Source organism: Lepidochelys kempii, chromosome 15, assembly GCF_965140285.1.
Source record: "Lepidochelys kempii isolate rLepKem1 chromosome 15, rLepKem1.hap1, whole genome shotgun sequence".
In the NCBI taxonomy this organism is placed as follows: domain Eukaryota; kingdom Metazoa; phylum Chordata; order Testudines; family Cheloniidae; genus Lepidochelys; species Lepidochelys kempii.
Window position 1 is genome coordinate 32,703,828 of NC_136394.1, and position 18,956 is coordinate 32,722,783.

The 18,956-nt window shown below is 49.9% G+C and overlaps 1 protein-coding gene across 2 annotated transcripts in view; it reads right to left on the reverse strand.

The window, feature by feature from the left end:
• Positions 1 to 18,956, reverse strand: part of TTC28 (tetratricopeptide repeat domain 28) — a 510,509-nt gene that overhangs the window by 85,897 nt on the left and 405,656 nt on the right. For both annotated transcript variants that reach the window (XM_073313673.2, XM_073313672.2), the window contains exons 7-8: positions 3,352 to 4,693; positions 1,168 to 1,691 (exon numbers count right to left, since the gene is read on the reverse strand). In XM_073313673.2, the coding sequence (XP_073169774.1) occupies positions 1,168 to 1,691; positions 3,352 to 4,693 (1,866 nt within the window). The remainder of the gene's footprint in view (positions 1 to 1,167; positions 1,692 to 3,351; positions 4,694 to 18,956) is intronic.

Here is an 18,956-nt window from a genome sequence, read left to right on the forward strand (position 1 = left end):
ATCATCCCCCACAACACTGTCATGGTGCACGGTTGAGGGGCCTGTTAACTTTTCCAGCTCTGAGCCCCACCCCCACTTTAATCTGAAGGGGATAAACAGGTAGCTCCCAGCTGAGGCAAGCTCAGCCCAAGTGGGCTGCGGGGCTGTTTGTCCTCAGTACAAACAGGCTTTGTGGACCCAAGTCATTCCCTGGCCTGCTATGTCACCCACTGAGGAGATCCTCTCTCTTGACTCAGGGCAGACTGGCTTTACAAAGAGACTTAGGCTGCTTGGAGTGAAGTTTAGTCATTAATCCTCCCCCTGCAAGGCACTCACTGACCTTTAAGAACATAAGAATGGCCATACTGGGTCAGACCAAAAGGTCCATCCAGCCCAGTATCCTGTCTACTGACAGTGGCCAATGCCAGGTACCCCAGAGGGAGTGAACCTAACAGGTAATAATCAAGCGATCTCTCTCCTGCCATCCATCTCCACCCTCTGACAAACAAAGGCTAGGGACACCATTTCTTATCCATCCCGGTTAATAGCCATTAACGGACTTAACCTCCATGAATTTATCCAGTTCTCTTTTAAACCCTGTTACAGTCCTAGCCTTCACAACCTCCTCAGGCAAGGAGTTCCACAGGTTGACTATGCGCTGTGTGAAGAACTTCCTTTTATTTGTTTTAAACCTGCTGCCCATTAATTTCATTTGGTGGCCCCTAGTTCTTATATTATGGGAACAAGTAAATAACTTTTGCTTATTCACTTTCTCCACACCGCTCGTGATTGTATAGACCTCTATCATATCCCCCCTTAGTCTCCTCTTTTCCAAGCTGAAAAGCCCTAGCCTCTTTAATCTCTCTTCATATGGGACCTGTTCCAAACCCCTAATCATTTTAATTGCCCTTTTCTGAACCTTTTCTAATGCCAGTATAAGCTTTTAAAGCTTTGCCATTCCCTTGTCTGTCACAACGTGCTGCTACATGAAGGTCTGGGCAGCCTGGCCACTAATGAAGGGCAGAGTGCCCTGGGTGGTAACTGCACAGGTCTGCAGGATACTCTCAGAGCTAGCGAATGTCTTAGACACACATGCTCACATTCCTACACCTCGCTCCCTTTCACACGGATATGCCCTCTCCCCCATCCTCTGCAGACGTAAAGCCACTGGATAATTCATCCACTCACCTTCCTGCAAGTACATCACAGCCTGAGAGTAGTTCTGCAAGGCATGGTGTGTCCTCCCGAGGCTGCTATAGGACACAGTTTTGGCCACCAAGTCGTTCATTTGAGCTGCAATGCTGAGATGTTGCTCCTGATAAACCACTGCCCTCTCATAGGTGCCCAGAGACTCATACGTTAATCCCAGGTTCCCATAGGCCCTGCCCTGGCATGTGGGATTGTTGGTCTCTTCTGCAATCTGCAGGTCCAGCTGGTGGTACTGCAGTGCCGTGTCGTACTCGCCCATTTGCTGATAGACTCCCCCCAGGCCGCAGGCAGCGTCGCTCTCCAGAGACTGGTCTTTCATTTCTCGGGCGATGTTTAGCTGCCGTTCCAGGCAGGAGATGGCTTGCTCGTAATTTCCTAATTGGCTGTGCAGACTCCCCAGCTCCCCATAGGCTTGGGCTTTGTTGAACGCCTCCCCAAGCTCATGGGCCACCACTAGCCTCTTTTCAAAGCACACGAGAGCCTGCTGCAAACTTCCCATTGCCCTGTGTGGAGAGAAAAGGAGCATTTATCTTGCCTAGGCAGGTGTGACATGAAAACCATCTTTCACCGTCATGTCCTACAGAGAACCTCTGTTCTGCAGCCAGCTCAAATCTGCCATGTCCCCGCTGCCAGATGTAGGGAATTTCAGAACTACCATCAGTGAACTTGCCAGTGAACCCTGCAGTCAATAGTACAAGAGACCCTGAAGGCCACAATCAGGCCCAAAACATTGTCCAGGCCTCCTCTGCACCTCCTGTAAACTCCTCACTCCAGAGGGTCTGGGGCAGGAAAACTAAGTTTCATTATTCAGGGTAATAGCACAGCCTGAATAACCTTCCCCCTCGCCATCCAGACAGCTCTGTCGTTCCATACAACCCTGTGTGTAGACACTGCCCCGCACAGTCATACACATACAGCTGTACAGCTCCCCTACAGTCGTACACGCACACCCCCACAACCCTCCCGCACCACCCAGACAGCTGTCGTTCCACACCACCCAGTGTGAACACCCTGCCCCACATATACACCTCCCACAACAATTCATCCCTCCATCCGTACACATACATTCCGACAGACGTACACCCCACACACAAGTGTACACATATACTTCCACAGCCGTACACCCCACACAAAACTGTATGCATATACTTCCAGTCGTACACCCCACATCTGTACACATACACCTCCACAGCAATATATCCTACACACATCTCTACACATGCACCGCCAGTTTCCCATGTATCCTCCACTGCCACCCCCCAAATCTGTACACATATACCCCCACAGCCCTCCACATACCCTTCACAGCCACTAGCCCTCCCACATCCGTACACATGCACCCCCATAGCCATACACCCCAGACAGATCTGTACAAATACACTCGCGCAGCTTCCATGTACCCTCCACAGCCATATACCCCTCTGACACACGCGTAGAGACATCTGCACAGCACCCCCATCTACCCTTCACAGCCACACACGTACACCCAACACACATCTGTACACACATCCCCCACAGCTCTATACCCAAACATCCATACATGTAACCCCAACCCACACAAATGCATCTGTAAAGTTCCCCCTCCCCCATGTACTCATACTCCTATCTCTCACAGATGTACACATACCCTGCCCCATACCCACCCCCCTAGCTGCCCATCCACCTCTGTTTACACACACAAACACATACACACACCCCTCTATCTTCCCCCAGCACAAACACAGCTTGCTAGCCAGTGACTGCACAGTGTGAGAGAAATCCAGCATATTGTCTTGGTTGTGTGTTCTCAGGTTGGTTCCCTGTTGCGAGCATATGCACCCATATACTCGCTGTGACACTGCTCACCACTGAATCACGTGAGTAGCGATGGTATAATCATCGGGGGGGTGGGATAGCTCAGTGGTTTGAGCATTGGTCTGCTAAACCCAGGGTTTGTGAGTTCAATCCTTGAGGGGGCCATTTAGGGATCTGGGGCAAAAATTGGGCATTGGTTCTGCTTTAAGCAGGGGGTTGGACTAGATGATCTCCTGAGGTCCCTTCCAACCCTGATATTCTATGATTAATCTATGATTCTATGATCATTCAGGTATTTTCACTCATTCTCTTTCAAGACAGTTCTCAATACTAAAGCCATGCAATACTCCAGCCTTTGGCATTTGTTACCTGTGTCCATTTCCCAGGCCCCGATAGGCCTTCGCCTGGTCTTGCATGCGACTTAAACTCTGAGCTACAGATAAGTACTGTTCATAATACTTTATGGCTTCTTCATAATCTCCTAGAGCCTCATAACAATCCCCCAGGTTTCCGTATGCCCGGCCTCTGTCCAGCACAGCTTCGTTTCCACTCAGCTGCTGTAGCATGGCCAGTTGCTGCTCAAAGTAGCCAATAGCTTCCTCCATGACATTCATGTTCATCTTGGTGATGCCCATGTTACCATAGACTTGGGCCTCTATACTGGGGTCCTTCAGCTTCTGTCCAAGTTCCAGCTGTTCTTCATAACACTTGAATGCCATGGTATACTTCCCAAGGGACATGTACACTGCAGCAAGGTGGCCATGAGCTCTGCATTCACCCGGCATATCCCCTAGTTCCTGGTAAACCTCCAGTTGCTGTGTATGGTACCCCAAGGCCTTGTCATATTTCTGTATCATCTTGTATGCAGAACCCAAGGCTGCATAGGCACTGGCCTCCAATCTCCTGTCTTTGACATGGTGGGCTAAGCTCAGCTGCTGCTCATAGAATTTTATTGCACCATTTACATCTTTTTTACATACAAAAATATCTCCCAGATTCCCAAGAGCCCGGAATTTGGCTTGGGAATTGTTCAGAGACTGGGCCAGAGACAGCAGATACTTCTGGCACTCCTCAGCTTTGCTGAAGTCCATTAAGGCCTTGAACGCCAGGCCCAGGTTGCAGTAGGCCTTGGCTTGGCTCAGCTTGTCGTGTAGATCCTTTGCTAAGGCGAGATCCTGCTCGTAGTACTTTACAGCCTCCTCATAGTTCCCAAGGCAGTAATGGGCATAGCCAAGGTTGTGGCAAACTTTCCCCTCCCCCTCCATGTCCTGCAGCTCAGGGGACAGGCGCAGGTATTGCTCATAGTAAGGGGCTGCCTGTGCGTACTCTCCTCGCGAGCAATGGAAGTTGCCCAGGTTGCTGAGGGCCCGGGCCTCGCTCTGTATGTCCCGCAGCTCCCGGGCGATGTTGAGGTGGTTTTGGTAGTGCTGCAGGGCTCGGTCGTGGGCGCCTAAGGCCTGATATGCCACTGCTAAGTTCCCATGGGTGGATGCCTGCGAGGCCCGATCATTCACTTCCATAGAAATCTGCAGCTCCTGCCGGTGATATTTCACAGCGTGGTCATACATGCCCAGGGCATTGTACGCATTGCCCATGTTGCCGTAGGCCCTGCCCTGCGCGCCATAGTCATTCAGCTCCTGAGCGATGGAGAGGTGAGTCTTGTGGAGTTTCAGGGCAGAGTCATAGTCGCCTTTCATCTGGTGAATGATCCCTGAGAAATAACAGAAACAGAAATTAAATAGATAAAACCCCACAGTGCCTCCCCCAGCACCAGACACTGACCCTCCCCCACAGCGTTGCCTCTGCCCCCCACACCGCCCCTCCCCTACAGCCTCACGACAACCTTTCCCACACACCACCCCCAGCCCCATAACACCACCCCCTGCTGCACAGTGCTGCCTCTGGCTCCCACACCGGCACTCTCCCCCAGCCCCCCAGCGCCGCCCTTCCCCCCCAGCACTGCCCCTCCCCCATAGCACCGCCCTCAGCTTCTCACACAGACCCTTCCGCACAGCGCCACCCCCAGCAACCCTCCCCCACAGCGCCACCCCCCACCGACACACTGACCATTCCTCACAGCACTGCCCCACACACTGCCCCTCCCCCACCGCACTGCCCCCAGCCCCACACACCACCGACCCCAACCTCACACACCACCCCAACCCCCACAGCACCGCCCACAACCCCCATAGCACCACCCCCAACCTCACACACCACCCCCAGCCCCACAAAGCATCCTTCCCCACAGCACTGCTCCCAGCCCCACAGCACCACCCTCAGCCTCACACTGCAACCCTCCCCCACAGCACTGGGCACGGCCCCCAGCCCCACACACTGACCCTCCCCCACAGGACTGGGCACGGCCCCCAGCCCCACAACCCCATCCCTTCCACCTGATACTGGAAATAGCCCCAAGCCTCACCCAGCAACCCTTCCCCACAGCACCAGGCCCAGCCCTGCAGCCCCACAGCATGGGAAACACCCACATTTTTCAGGCGCATTTCATAGGGTTCTTTAGCTACAGATGCTCTTTCCCCTTCTAGTCCCAGTATTCAAGCATTTAAGGGTGTTTCAGTGCTAGGATCCTACCAGACCAGTGTATGGAGCCACAGTGGAGAGGCACCTCACTCAGCCCTCACTCTATGGCACAGAGAAAGGCCTGATCAGCAGAGATGGGAGTCACTGGCAGCTGGGTGCTCAGTACCTCTAAAAGGGACCTGTCCAAAGGGATCTAGCAAGTCCATGGCAGAGTTGGGAGCAGCCCCCAGGACTCCCAGCTTGGTCGCAGAGACTTCAGCCAGAATAAGACCATCACGGTGCCCACAAACAGTGAGTGGCTGGGGACATTGCAGCAGATTGTGGGACAGCAGGGTGCTACGGGACAAAGGCACAGAGCCAGCAGCTGGGATCAGGACTGAGGGGGCAGGGGTAAGGGGCAGAGGGCCCAGGTGGGGGTGAGGAGGCCCAGAGGCAGCATGCCATGGACCCCAGCAAAGGTTTGTCTGTGACTGCAAATCATGCGTCTATTCAGCAAACAGCACCACACAGGCTACAATCTGGAGCCTGCAACAACTAGCGCAGAAGGACAAAGGATTTTTGCAGCCAAAAAGTGGAGAAGAGATGGCAGGACTCGAATCCTGGGCACGTGCAAAGAATTCTGTGCTCCGGGGCAAAGAACGGCTGGCAAACCCTCCACTAAGAGCTCAGGGAGCTACAGGATCCTCTAGAAAATGGACAGCACATGAAGGTGCTGGGAAATCAATAAACCAGAGCCCTGGATGCTCCATTCCTAACCTTTTAAACAAAACTAGAAGGAAAACTCAAAGGCAAAAGCACTGCCATGAGGCCCTCACCGCTGGATGCCTCATCCCCTAGAAGGCGGTCTCCGCTCTCTCCATAGGGCTCTTCCAAAGGATGCGTGTGACTAGAGCAGGGGAGAAAACAGGCTTTCTGCTGGAGCTTGAGTGGTGGCTCAAGTACCCTGAATATCTCAACATTGTCTTAGGTGAGTTCCAGGCTCAAAGTCATCAGATGTTGGGCCTGGTAAAGCAGCCTTCCCAGAAACTCTCTGAGCTGCCTGGGCGCTCAGTGCCCAGGGCTGGATTTATTGTGCTCCGGAGAAGCAGCAGAAATAACTGAGGTGGCTCAATAAAGCAATCACAGTGCTGGATGAAGCACCAGAGAAGCAGTGAGGCCATGCTACAGGGAGGGAGTCTGGCCAGCAGGGACAGCTTGGAAGCAGCAGAGAACCCCAAAAGCACAGAGAGCTTCCTCAGGCTATCACACTAGCCATTATCCTAAGGAGCAGAAACCCACCTGCCAGTTGCCGCTCTGGCTCTGCATGAGACAGTTCCAGGGCACTAAACCCAGAGAGGCTGCCTGGAATTAGCTCTGATTTAAAACACAAATCACTGTGAAATGCCAGTTCAGTTGAGCATTTAGGACGGAGACAGCGGGGGTCTTGGTGGGGAGGGGGACACATTCCCTGCATCAGCTCTGATGGGCCTGCCTACATCTATACCCCAGCATCTTGTCCCTGAGTTCCTAAAACGCTCACCCAAGGGGATGTTGCTAAGTTTTCAGATGTGGATTGGGAGGTTCAGACAGACACAGGAGTTAACCCTGGCAAGTCCTGTACGGTCCATTCCCCCAAACCAGGGGCCAGTGCTGGTTTGTTCCTACAAAAGGCTATCAGCTTTTCAACTGATGCCCCAAACATTTTGAGAATTACACAGAAACGATTTAACAATAAATCTGAATATAAGAACTTTGAAGTGCCAAGGAAGTGTGCCCTACATAGCACAGCCATCCCCAGGAGCAAGTGTGGAGATGCGACTGACAATCACACCTGAGAGGCAGTGGAAGGCCATATGCTCAGTCTCCATGGGTCTGTCCTATGCCTGCAGGATAAGTAAGAGTTTGAGTCTCAGGTTTGAGTCTCCTTCCAATAACTGGTGCACTCTGCATTAATGGGACTAATGAGACTCTGCACTTTCTTTTCAGGAGCTCTGGGCCCTTTGCAGACATTCACGAACAGGCCTGCGGCCCCAGCACCTGCTGCTGAAGAGGGCGCTGCACAACACGATATCTGGGCCAGGAGGACAAATGCAAATAGGCGGCAACCGTCAGCACCGCGCCCCAAAGAGAAGTAATGTGTTGACTCCAGAACATATGACAACAAGCATCTTGAGGGTGGAAGAAGAGAGGATGCAGTGAGAGGATGAGAGAGGGATGGGCTTCCACAGGTCCAGTAGACACTGGGAGCTACAATTAGGCAGCGTGTTCGATCCAGCTCTTGTTTTGTCCTTACAAACACAAATGTGAAGACAGATGGCTTTACAAGCAGGGCTGGAATGTGATAGCTGAAATTTGCTTTCCTGAGGCAATTTGGAGTTTAACAGATTCATTTTTTAAATTCATATTGGATTGAAAACCGCAAGTCCCAATATGTACTCTGGCCAGATTAACCATATTTCTATCAAAGCAAGTTGTTCTATAAATTCTACTGATTTTCCTACCAACATGAGGCTTCAGGATAAGGCAGTTTACAAGACATGGGCAGAGTGAAATAGGATTTAAATAACGAGGCCTGGGCTGCTGCTGACAATTCTCTTTTTTTGCACTGTGTGAACAAATTTAAAGTTTATGAAATTGAGGGACTGATGGGACTAGCCTGAGTGGCCAAGTCCCATGCAAGCTCCCCCCACAATTGTACCAATGCCCCCCAATCCTGACCTATCATACCCCTTACTGTTCCATTCCTGGGACCCACAACTGTACCACTGCACCTCAGCTTTTCCCTCTAGCACTGCCTATTATTCCTTCCTAGGGCTCCTGCCCTTCAGTCCTAACCTGTAGTTTCCTGCTATGCCAGTCTTGGGACAGCAGACCAGACAAACATCACGTGACACTAGGATGGGTCTCTCCTGTTTCATATGTGCCCTAAGTGGGATCTGAAACCAAGGCTCTAGAGCTCTCCCTCATTACACCCCCAAGCCTCAGAGTCTCCATTCTCACAGCCAAAGCATTGAGGTGGGAAGTCATCTCGGGATTCATGATAACTTGAGACTTTATAAAACAGATTTAGATCTGAGCCTCATATACTTTTAAAGACACTATCTTGCCCTCCTCCATCTGGGAGCTGGGAAGCTTTTACAAATACCAGCTAACACCTTCATAACCACACTGAGAGGCAAGCAATGAAGACATAAGTATCACTAAACCTACCACTGAAATGTAGCTACCTCTGGGGTGTAAGAAGGCAGCTACTTAACTGCACACAGAAGGATATCACAGGAAGGAAAGAAGAATCATGTATCAGAAAGGGACAGTTAGGTACTGGAGACAGTGTAACTACCAAGGTGGAATTTGACCGGGACACCACATTAATTAAGAGTTAATATTGTGAAAGAACAATCATTGTAAAGATATCACATTGTCCTTAGGAGCTATAGTGAGAGAAATGAATTGGGAGATCTGCACGGGAAGAATAAGGGGTGGCCAGGTTGGGAATACAGAGAGCCTCTGCTGGCAGCAAAGACGGGCAGACACTTTTCTGTCGAGTTTGTTAATCACTTTTTTTCCTTTCAGCCAGCTTTTCCATGTGCCTTGGCTCAGCAGAGCTTCCATGACATCAGCGTGAGACCCAAGCCCATCCCAAAGTGACATAATGCAGCAGGCCCCATGTATGGAAAAGCTAAAAACACATGGCTCACTGAAAACCACAACTGAGAAAGATTTGGTTTCCAAAATAAAAGGACCAGTAAACATTTCCTAACCTGTTCCTACTGCATGGACAGAGTCCTCTGAGGTGCAAGACATGTAACCACTCCCGTCATAGGCAGTATAGTCACAGAGAACCCCACCCATCTCCTCCAAGGTAGCAACCATCAGATGGGGAAATCCTTCATATAATAGCGACACGGAAGGCAATGGGAGCTGTGTGTGCAAAGGGTATGGGTGGGGCGGAGGTTGTACTAATGCACTGAGACACATTATTTGAGATGCTTTCAGTGGGGGTTATGAGTTAGGGTAACTAGATTTTGAAATAAAAAACAGAACCTCTGTCCTGGGTCAGGTGGAGAAGGTGGTTGGGTGTTGGCCTCATGAAGGAGAGAGGGAAAGATGCTTATTCCTCCAATGCCCTCAGCCAAGAAATGATGACATCCTGAAGACTTGCTGGGATATGCAGGGGAGGAAACCCTTGGTCAAGGACTTGCATGGGGGGGAGGGGCGCTCACTTGAGGGCACACTCTCAACATGCGACAGGCCTGGTGGGGGAGCTCCTTGGGGTGCATGTCTTCAGCCAGCCTGTGGACATTGCCACTGGCATAGCCCCCCACCAGCTCCCAGAGGGGCCCCGAGTGCAGGGATTTTCAAAACCCAGGACAAAACTCAGTGTCACTGGAAGAGGCCATGAAAACACTCCCAGCTTCCTGGGGGACACAGTCATGAGTAACAAGTGGCTCTGAACACTGCAGACTCAAGGGGAAACAAGCTCATTCTACGGGGAGGTAACATTCCCATGGACACCTTCTCCAGGTCAACACAAATTCACACTTATCCATCTAGGCAAAATCCCTCCTGTGCCTGGATTTACACACAACATCATGGCCATCAAGAGAGGAGAAGGAAGAAACAGAACCAATCACAAGGGAATTGCAGCTATCCACATCTGCCCCAAAGCTGCAAAAAGCAACAAGCTCTCCTTTCTGTGGGATTAAGGTCAGCTGCAGGCTCCCTTGGCAACGCTCAGTAGTCCTGGCTGTTCTGGAAGAGTAATAGCCAGAGACATTCACACACAATGACTCAGTGCAGAATTTCCTAGGAACACTCACTAGAGTGTTCAGGAGACAGATGTGACTCTTTCGGCAGTTTTCTGCCTACACATGCACACCTGCGTATTCACCCCACATGTCCAAGACACCCCAAAACTGCAAGACAATTGGATACACCTACCCACACAAACATTACAAAACCCTGAATACTCACCCACTGACAGCCTGGACCCACTTGTACCCAAACAGCCCACACCGCCCTTCCCCAGCAACACCACATACTCTCAGATTGCCACCTATGCACAGTACACCAGCAACTTACCTGACTGCGGTGTCCCATGACACCCAAGGCCATTCATTATCAGGCACTATACCAACAGCATTAAGTTATCAAACGTAAACCCTGCTCAGAAAGAGTAACCACCAGTCATTGCCCAGACTGGAGTGGCTTCTGCAGGGTGTTAATGATTTCACCAGTGAGACTTGTTGGATGCAAAAGCACATTCGTAAATCGCTTCTTCACACAGCACAAATGCCTCATTAATCCTAAGGGCATCAGGCTTGGAAATAATACAACCCAGCACCAACATTTCCGGGAGCAGAGCAAGAGCCATCAGAAAGGGGATAGGTGCCACATCCCATCACTGTCTCTCTGGGGTTTTCAAAGGCCAGCAGTTTAGCAGCACCAGGGGGCTTGGACTGGAGTTTTCAGGAAGGTAAAAGGAAGAGCAGACAGCCAGAGGGAGGCGTGGTGTGGAATGTGATCCCACTCAGACGAACTGGGAATTACATAAGAATTCCAGCTTCATTTACATTACACAGATGAAAACATTCACAAGAAACTGGACTCCATGACCCAGCACCACAGATCTTTGGAAAGAAGGTGGGGGCCTCAGATGTGCACACCCTACCAAATGTGTGCATGGACCAAGGAAGAGGGACACACTTCAGCAATGGAGATCTTGCAGCCTCAGCAGAGTTCAGTAACAGATCTCGTTTTGGTTCTGAACAGGAGGCCAAACTGTGCCATTTTATGCTCCTTTGCTGTGTTGCCATTGGTGATTTGGTCCCCTTCCTCACACCCCTTTCCTACCACTGCAGCTCTTCAATTGCCCAATCTCACTCCTCATACCCAACATACTTGTCTGCCTCCTCCCTTTAACCCCCCCCCCCCGTTCCCCTCATAAATAAACTCCTGCTCTCCCACACTCCAACCTCAAGTATGCCCTAAAATTAAGTTCTTCTAACAAGTGGATACAGCCATGGCCCTAGCCTGCTGCCATCTGGATCACTCCACATGGATGTCATGTCCTGCTCCCCTTGCCCAGGGTTGCTAGATGTATTTTTAGCTTGTGAGCAATCTGGAGCAGGGACTCTCTCACTACCTCTCTCTGTACAGTGCCCAGCACAAGGAGGCCCAACGCTGACTGGCGTCTTTGGGTGCTACCACAACAACAATGGAACTACTCCATAAACACCTTGATGACAGAGGCCCATTGGTGGTTCAGTACTCTGTGTCAGCAACTCACTATACCTAACACACTGTTTTCATAATCTGTAGGTCAAAAGTGTCGTCAAAGGTGTCATGTAAGGAATCATATACAAATGCTGATCCCGAAAATCACTGTTTGGTGTAACAAAAGGTTCTTAATAAGTGCTGCAATTATGTTCTTAAAATGTGATTAGCAAGCAATGAGTACGCACAGTCTGCCTTAGACAGAGGAATGTACATTTGCTTTTCTGACCAGCCTGATCATCAGGCAGAGACAATTAAGGTACATTTACATATAAGGCACCAAAGCTATCAAGCTAATAAACAAGGGAGAAGACAGCATGGTGTCCACACCCCAGTAGGAGAAAAACTTTCTCTGGGCATACACTTCAAAGAATACATTTCAAAGATTTACTGGGCTATCAAGGCAGGGGGTCTGAACCTCAAATGGTAAGCAACCGAATCAACTGATTGCATACACTATTATCATATTATAGAAGTATATTGAGTAAGGTCTTTTATGAAAACCGGTGACACCCTGGTGACAGGTATCATTATGAAATGTCTATTAACACTATATGAGGCATTATGGATACTCACTGATATTATGCTTTAGAGTCTGTGACCAAACACAGGGAGAAACAGGATTTCTCCCAGACAGAAGGGATGGCAGCTATCTATCTGTCTCCAACGTCAATTGAATATTATGGAATCAAATCAATGGAAGCCCCATTTACATATGAATCAGCAGGAGGATGGGAAGCCCACAGGAAGGGAAGAACGAGAGGAAACCTTCCTGCCTCTTGTAACAGGGTCAATGAACTTTGGGAATTATACACAGAAACAGAAGCCATTTTAGTATCCATCACTTGAGGGGATTAGGGGCCAGAGCTCTTGCAGTCACAGAACATTTGATCCTTCAACCAAAGGGGTTGAAGTCTCTGGGAACTGAGCGTAGATGAGAAACCTGCTTAGGTAAAGACTGTAACTTGCTGAAATTAAGTTTTAGTCTTAGAAGTGTAGTTTTACTTTTGTTTGCTTGTAACCCTTTATATCTTTATTCCTTATACTTGGTATCACTTAATTCTATGTCTTTTTGTTAAATGAACTTGTTTTATTTTTACTATAAACCAAATCAGTGCTATGACTGAAATACAAGTGTTTGTCAAGTTAAATTAATGAGCTGCAGTGTATTGTCTCTTGAAAGGAACAAGGAACTTAATAATATCCGTCAGCATTCCAGGAGAGGGTTGGGCACTGAAGGAAACATCTCTGGGGAATGCAGAAACTGTTTGTTACCTCTAAAGCAAGGTTTGGACTGGCAGAATCCTGAAGATTTTGCTCGCAAAGCAGACAAGCTGGAGTGTCAGGAAGTTGTCACACAGCTCGGCGGTAGCAAAACTCTGATTTGCTGAGGCTGAGTGCAGTAACACAGTAACTCACAAATCTGGGTACCCCAGCAGGTTCATAGAATCATAGAATATCAGGGTTGGAAGGGACCCCTGAAGGTCATCTAGTCCAACCCCCTGCTCAAAGCAGGACCAATTCCCAGTTAAATCATCCCAGCCAGGGCTTTGTCAAGCCTGACCTTAAAAACCTCTAAGGAAGGAGATTCTACCACCTCCCTAGGTAACGCATTCCATTGTTTCACCACCCTCTTAGTGAAAAAGTTTTTCCTAATATCCAATCTAAACCTCCCCCACTGCAACTTGAGACCATTACTCCTCGTTCTGTCATCTGCTACCATTGAGAACAGTCTAGAGCCATCCTCTTTGGAACCCCCTTTCAGGTAGTTGAAAGCAGCTATCAAATCCCCCCTCATTCTTCTCTTCTGCAGGCTAAACAATCCCAGCTCCCTCAGCCTCTCCTCATAACTCATGTGTTCCAGACCCCTAATCATTTTTGTTGCCCTTCGCTGGACTCTCTCCAATTTATCCACATCCTTCTTGAAGTGTGGGGCCCAAAACTGGACACAGTACTCCAGATGAGGCCTCACCAATGTCGAATAGAGGGGAACGATCACGTCCCTCGATCTGCTCGCTATGCCCCTACTTATACATCCCAAAATGCCATTGGCCTTCTTGGCAACAAGGGCACACTGCTGACTCATATCCAGCTTCTCGTCCACTGTCACCCCTAGGTCCTTTTCCGCAGAACTGCTGCCTAGCCATTCGGTCCCTAGTCTGTAGCTGTGCATTGGGTTCTTCCGTCCTAAGTGCAGGACCCTGCACTTATCCTTATTGAACCTCATCAGATTTCTTTTGGCCCAATCCTCCAATTTGTCTAGGTCCTTCTGTATCCTATCCCTCCCCTCCAGCGTATCTACCACTCCTCCCAGGTTGTCACAGGGCAGATGTTTTTGGGGACATTTGGGACTGGGAGGGTGTTAGGGTCACTGTACGAAAAGTAACTGGGCAGTGGATGAGTGATCTGCCTGCTTGTATGTTAGCTGTTGGTATCAGGGCTGTGAACAACAGAGGCATAGTATTTATGGTACCCAGAGTTTCAGGGCAGGAGGTGACAATGCCTTAAGTGGTCTGGATTGACCCCAAAGCATTACAGCCTAACAACGAAGCAGAAGCATAACTTTGGGCTTTAGTACATAAATACCAGAGCGGAGAGAAGAGCTCCATGAAAGGTCCAAGCTTCGAGAAACGCTTCATGCATAGAGAAAAGGACTACTTGTGGCACCTTAGAGACTAACCAATTTATTTGAGCACAAGTACTCCTTTTCTTTTTGCGAATACAGACTAACATGGCTGTTACTCTGAAACCATTCATGCATAGAGGAGCTCCAAGAGAGTGTTCCAGGCACCACAGGCTCTGAACTAAGTGCGTGGGAGGCCAACACTGCTGTAGAAAAATGATGGCTGGTCAGAAAGCCACTGCAAGCTGCTCTCCCGCAACTTACCCTCCCCTTGAGTCAAGCCAGCTACTGGCCCCACCACATACTGGGGAAAATAATGTTTTACTGACACATTTCAGATGGAAAGATCAGGTTCAAAATGATGGGGGTTTGCAACTGCAAAGAAATGGGTGTGGGGTTGTAGTGAGCTGTGCAGGAATGAAAGGTGTGCGGCAGCAGTATGACCAAGAGGCCCCTGTCACCTAACTACTGGGCTCCTGGAGCAAAGCCATCATCAGGAAGAAACTTACTCAAATCATACAGATGGCAGGAGATGCCCATTAGGCCTTTGAAGAGCAGGCAGAACTGGACAGCTGCAATCAATTGCTCTCTCCCCTTTGCAATGTTCCTATTTCATACACCACTGTGTGGACCATATAAACTGCTCAGCTCCCCAGCCTTCAGCACCCACTCTGCTGATGAAGGAAGCTGCAATTTCCCTCTGTGAATGGAGTGAGACATCACAGAGAGTTTATCTGTACACGAAAGGCTGACAAATATAAACAACATGAGATTAGGAGAGAGCTGGTTGTTCTGCGAATTCCTCCTGAGTCTGACATGTTTGAAGTTACATCAGTGAGATAAAAGGAGTCAAGGAATTTAAAAATAATTAATGCACTGTCCCCTCTCAGGTCCCCCCACCCCAACTCCTTTCCTGATCTAATGCATCCATGAGCACCCCTCAATAACAACCTTGGAAAGAGAGAGAGAGCACATGCATGTGTGCGTGTGCAGGGAATGCTGGACCATTTGGGGCCCCATGGGATGTGCAGTCATCACTTCCTTTAACTTCCATCTCCCCAGAGCCCAGATCAGCTCCTGTTTCCTGACTAAAACATCCCAGCTTCAGAACCAACGTCTGAGAAACTGCGCGGGACTCCAGCAGGTCAGGCCTGTGAGCTAACGTCTCATCTGCCTTTGTAGCACTGAGATGAAAAACTGAAGATTCAGAATAGACTTGCAAAGCTGGATAACTAAGGACAAGTTCCTAATCCAGAGTGGCCAGACTGTAAGGAGTGCTGAGCACCAGCCGGACACTGATTTTAGTTTCAGGTGTTTGGAAAAGTCCAACTAGAGGCACTGCAGGAGGTTGTGGCCATGCCTCCCTATCGGTGTCGGAGGGAGGCCATGCCGCCTTGCTACAGGCACCCATGTGTGAAAACTCTTGCCTCAGTTTACAGTTCTCAGACAGAGCAGCTCTTCTGTTACCAAAAGCTCACACTTTCTCAGTGAAGACTGCTTGGAGGAGCAGCCAGGTTTCTGGACCATTGCAGTGGGGCATAGACTAGCATTGTGTCTTCTCTGACCAGGTCACTGCTGCACGGTAACCACAAGGTTCTTATTCAGGCTGAGTTTCCTCTGGCTTCTGAAAAGCCCCACAGGCTTGTGATCTGAATCAGATTCATGCTATACAGTTCTCCTCCCTGCTGTCTGTTTCTCCTCATTTCTCTGACCTCGCCCTGCCTTCACTCCAGAACAACACCACGCAAAGATCTAGTTTGTTTGCAAGGCTGGTGGAGTGCGGGGGGATCATTCACCATCAAGAATGAGCTCTCATAAGTAAGGCTACGTTTTAGTCATGGGTATTTTTAGTAAAAGTCATGGACAGGTCATGGGCAGTAAACAAAAATTCATGGCCCATGATCTGTCCATGACTTTTACTATATACCCCTAACTAAAACTTGGGCGGGGGCCCCCGGGTGCTCTGGGAGGAGTGGTGGTCCGGGGGTGCTGCAGGTGCTGGGGGAGGTGGCCAAGGACCCTGCTGGGGGGGGGGGGCAGGCTGCGGCATGCGGGCCGGGCCCTCCACTGGTGCTGGAGGGGAGGGTTGGTGGGGGCTCCCTACCCAGCTCCACGCATCCCTGCAGCTCCTAGGCGGCAGAGGGGCCCAGGGGCTCTGCACACTGCTCCCACCATAAGCCCCAGCTGTGCAGCTCCCATTGGCCGGGAACCGCAGCCAATGGGAGCTGTGGGGGTGGGGCTTGCGGTTGCAGGCAGCGCATGCAGCCCCCTGGCCCCTCTTTCACCTAGGAGCTGCAGGGCCATGCCAGTGGGAGCCAGGGAGCCCCCCACCCTCAGGTAAGTGCCCCCCCCCAAGCACTCCCCAACCCCCTGCCCCTAGCCCTGAGTCCCCTCCCACACACCCAAACTGCTGCCGAAGTCACAGAGGTCATGGAAAGTCATGGAATCCGTGACTTCCGTGACAGACTCAAAGCCTTACTCATAAACCATTTAAGGAGAGCCTGGTGCACAGTCAGCAGGCCATAGCCCTTTAGCTCCCCAATCTGGAGCTCATGCACCCCCAGAGATGCAGGTTCCTTGGAAGAAATGGGAGGAAATAATTTATACTGGTTGCCATTAAGAGTCCATGATTAGCCAGTCACCACCCCCACCAGGATCTGACTATTTGCAGACTAGGAGATAGCTGGGCTCTCTCAGACTCTACTGGTCAGTGTCTGTGATAGTGGCCGCTGAACTGACCATAGCTATGGGGCCTGCAGAATAATCTGCTCCTCACCCACCCAGTTCCAATGGGCTCATTTGTAACTAGAAGCTGCACTGCCCTGGCGCAGAAAGCCTGTGTCCAGTTTGAAAATAAGACATTAGCATCCTGAATCCCCTCAACAGGCAGCAACATGAGATGTGATGCTGTGTTTCTAGAAGGGAAGTAACTCCTTGATGGCAGAGTTGTTGACGAGGAGCCTGTCCCAGGCACTCTGCCCTGCACAGGAAGGGAGGCAGAGAACAGTTCCTGGGATTGGATTCCTAGAGCAAGGCTCTTCTGTGGGCCAGCAGAACTTGGGAACTCTCCGGGGAGAGCATGCTGTTCTCAGAGAAGGGCTGCTGCCTACAAAAAGGGGCCCTGGGCAGCAGAGATTAACAGATCACCACCTGGAAAACAGAGGCTGCTCCTGAGGACAAGGGAATCTGGCATACCCCTTCAGAGGCACAGGTGCAGCTCTTCTCCCCCAACAGATGATGATTCCAAGGCAGAGCTCTGGGATTAAAGGCACCAGGGACACTAACAAGTTGCATTGACAGGGAACATCCTGCAACTTCTTGCTCTGCAGGTTCTAGAAAAGCCACACACTCAATGCAATTAGCAGGCCCCACAGCAAGATTAACTAAGATCAGGAAGGGGAAACACTCACATACCAGAACAATTACATCGCTTTGCTTTCCTTAACAGCCAAAATTAAGGCTTGTAGGCAGATGGGAGATGAAGCCAATGCAGCTTCAGATGTTCCAGTCGGTCTCTTTACCACACCACAGGGAAAAAACAAGCAATGAGCAAATGTTTACAAATGGTTACCCAAGACAAAGCTGAGGAAGTGGCATAACAGAGCAGAAAATTGGAGTCTCCAATCTCCTTCTCCGCAGCCCCTATCACTAAGCTAGCCTGGTGGGAGCCTGTCTCACCATCTGTGCCTGTCACACGAGCGTGAGGATCCAGAAACACTCTGTCACTTCAAAACACAAAGCTACTGACTCATTCACACGGCTATAATTGTATATTTCAAAAGGAAAGAAAGGCTCTCTTCTAGGCAGCTAGGCAGCCGGGCCCCATCCAGGAGTAGTATGCAACAGGGAAAAGGTCCAAACACAGAACCAAACAGAGTCTAGGGAGGAAGAACAAGGAAAGCTAAAGAAGGCTCATACAGCACTTCTGAGATCTGTGAAATTGGAGCAAAATATACACAACCTAGAACCAATGGGGACTTCTCCTTCCTTTGCTTAACAATTACTGCTCAGGGCAGAGACGGATTCTAGGGAAACAGCCATCTGAAGCACCAGCTGCAGTGTCTACAGAACACAAGTATAAATCATTATAAATGCAACCTAAGCTACAAGCAGATATTGAAGGGCATAAGCATGAATGGGAACCATCAACCCTAAAAGAGGTTAAAGAGCTGAAACAGCACAGTGGATCAAGATCCTTCTCCCCTCACTAACCACAAAGCAAAGGCAAGACAACCCTGCACAGGCAGCCTGCATTTCCAGAGAGCTAAGGAAACCTTACAAGTCTTGTCTTCTTGGGCTTTGTCTAGTCTAGGACTGGAGGCCTGATGTTTACACAAATTAGCTAGGCTCCCGCATGTCTTCAACTGCCTCATTTAGCATGTGTTAAAGGCACTGGGTGTTGTCGGCACTAGACTTTTTTAGTGCGTTAGTTAGCACATATTAACATCACATTTTAAATCCTACTCTACCCAAGACCTTAGATTGTGATTGAATCCATCCCTGTCGGCCAGCACCCAGTTTGGTTAGCTGCATTTTAAGAGCATCAGTGGAATCATCT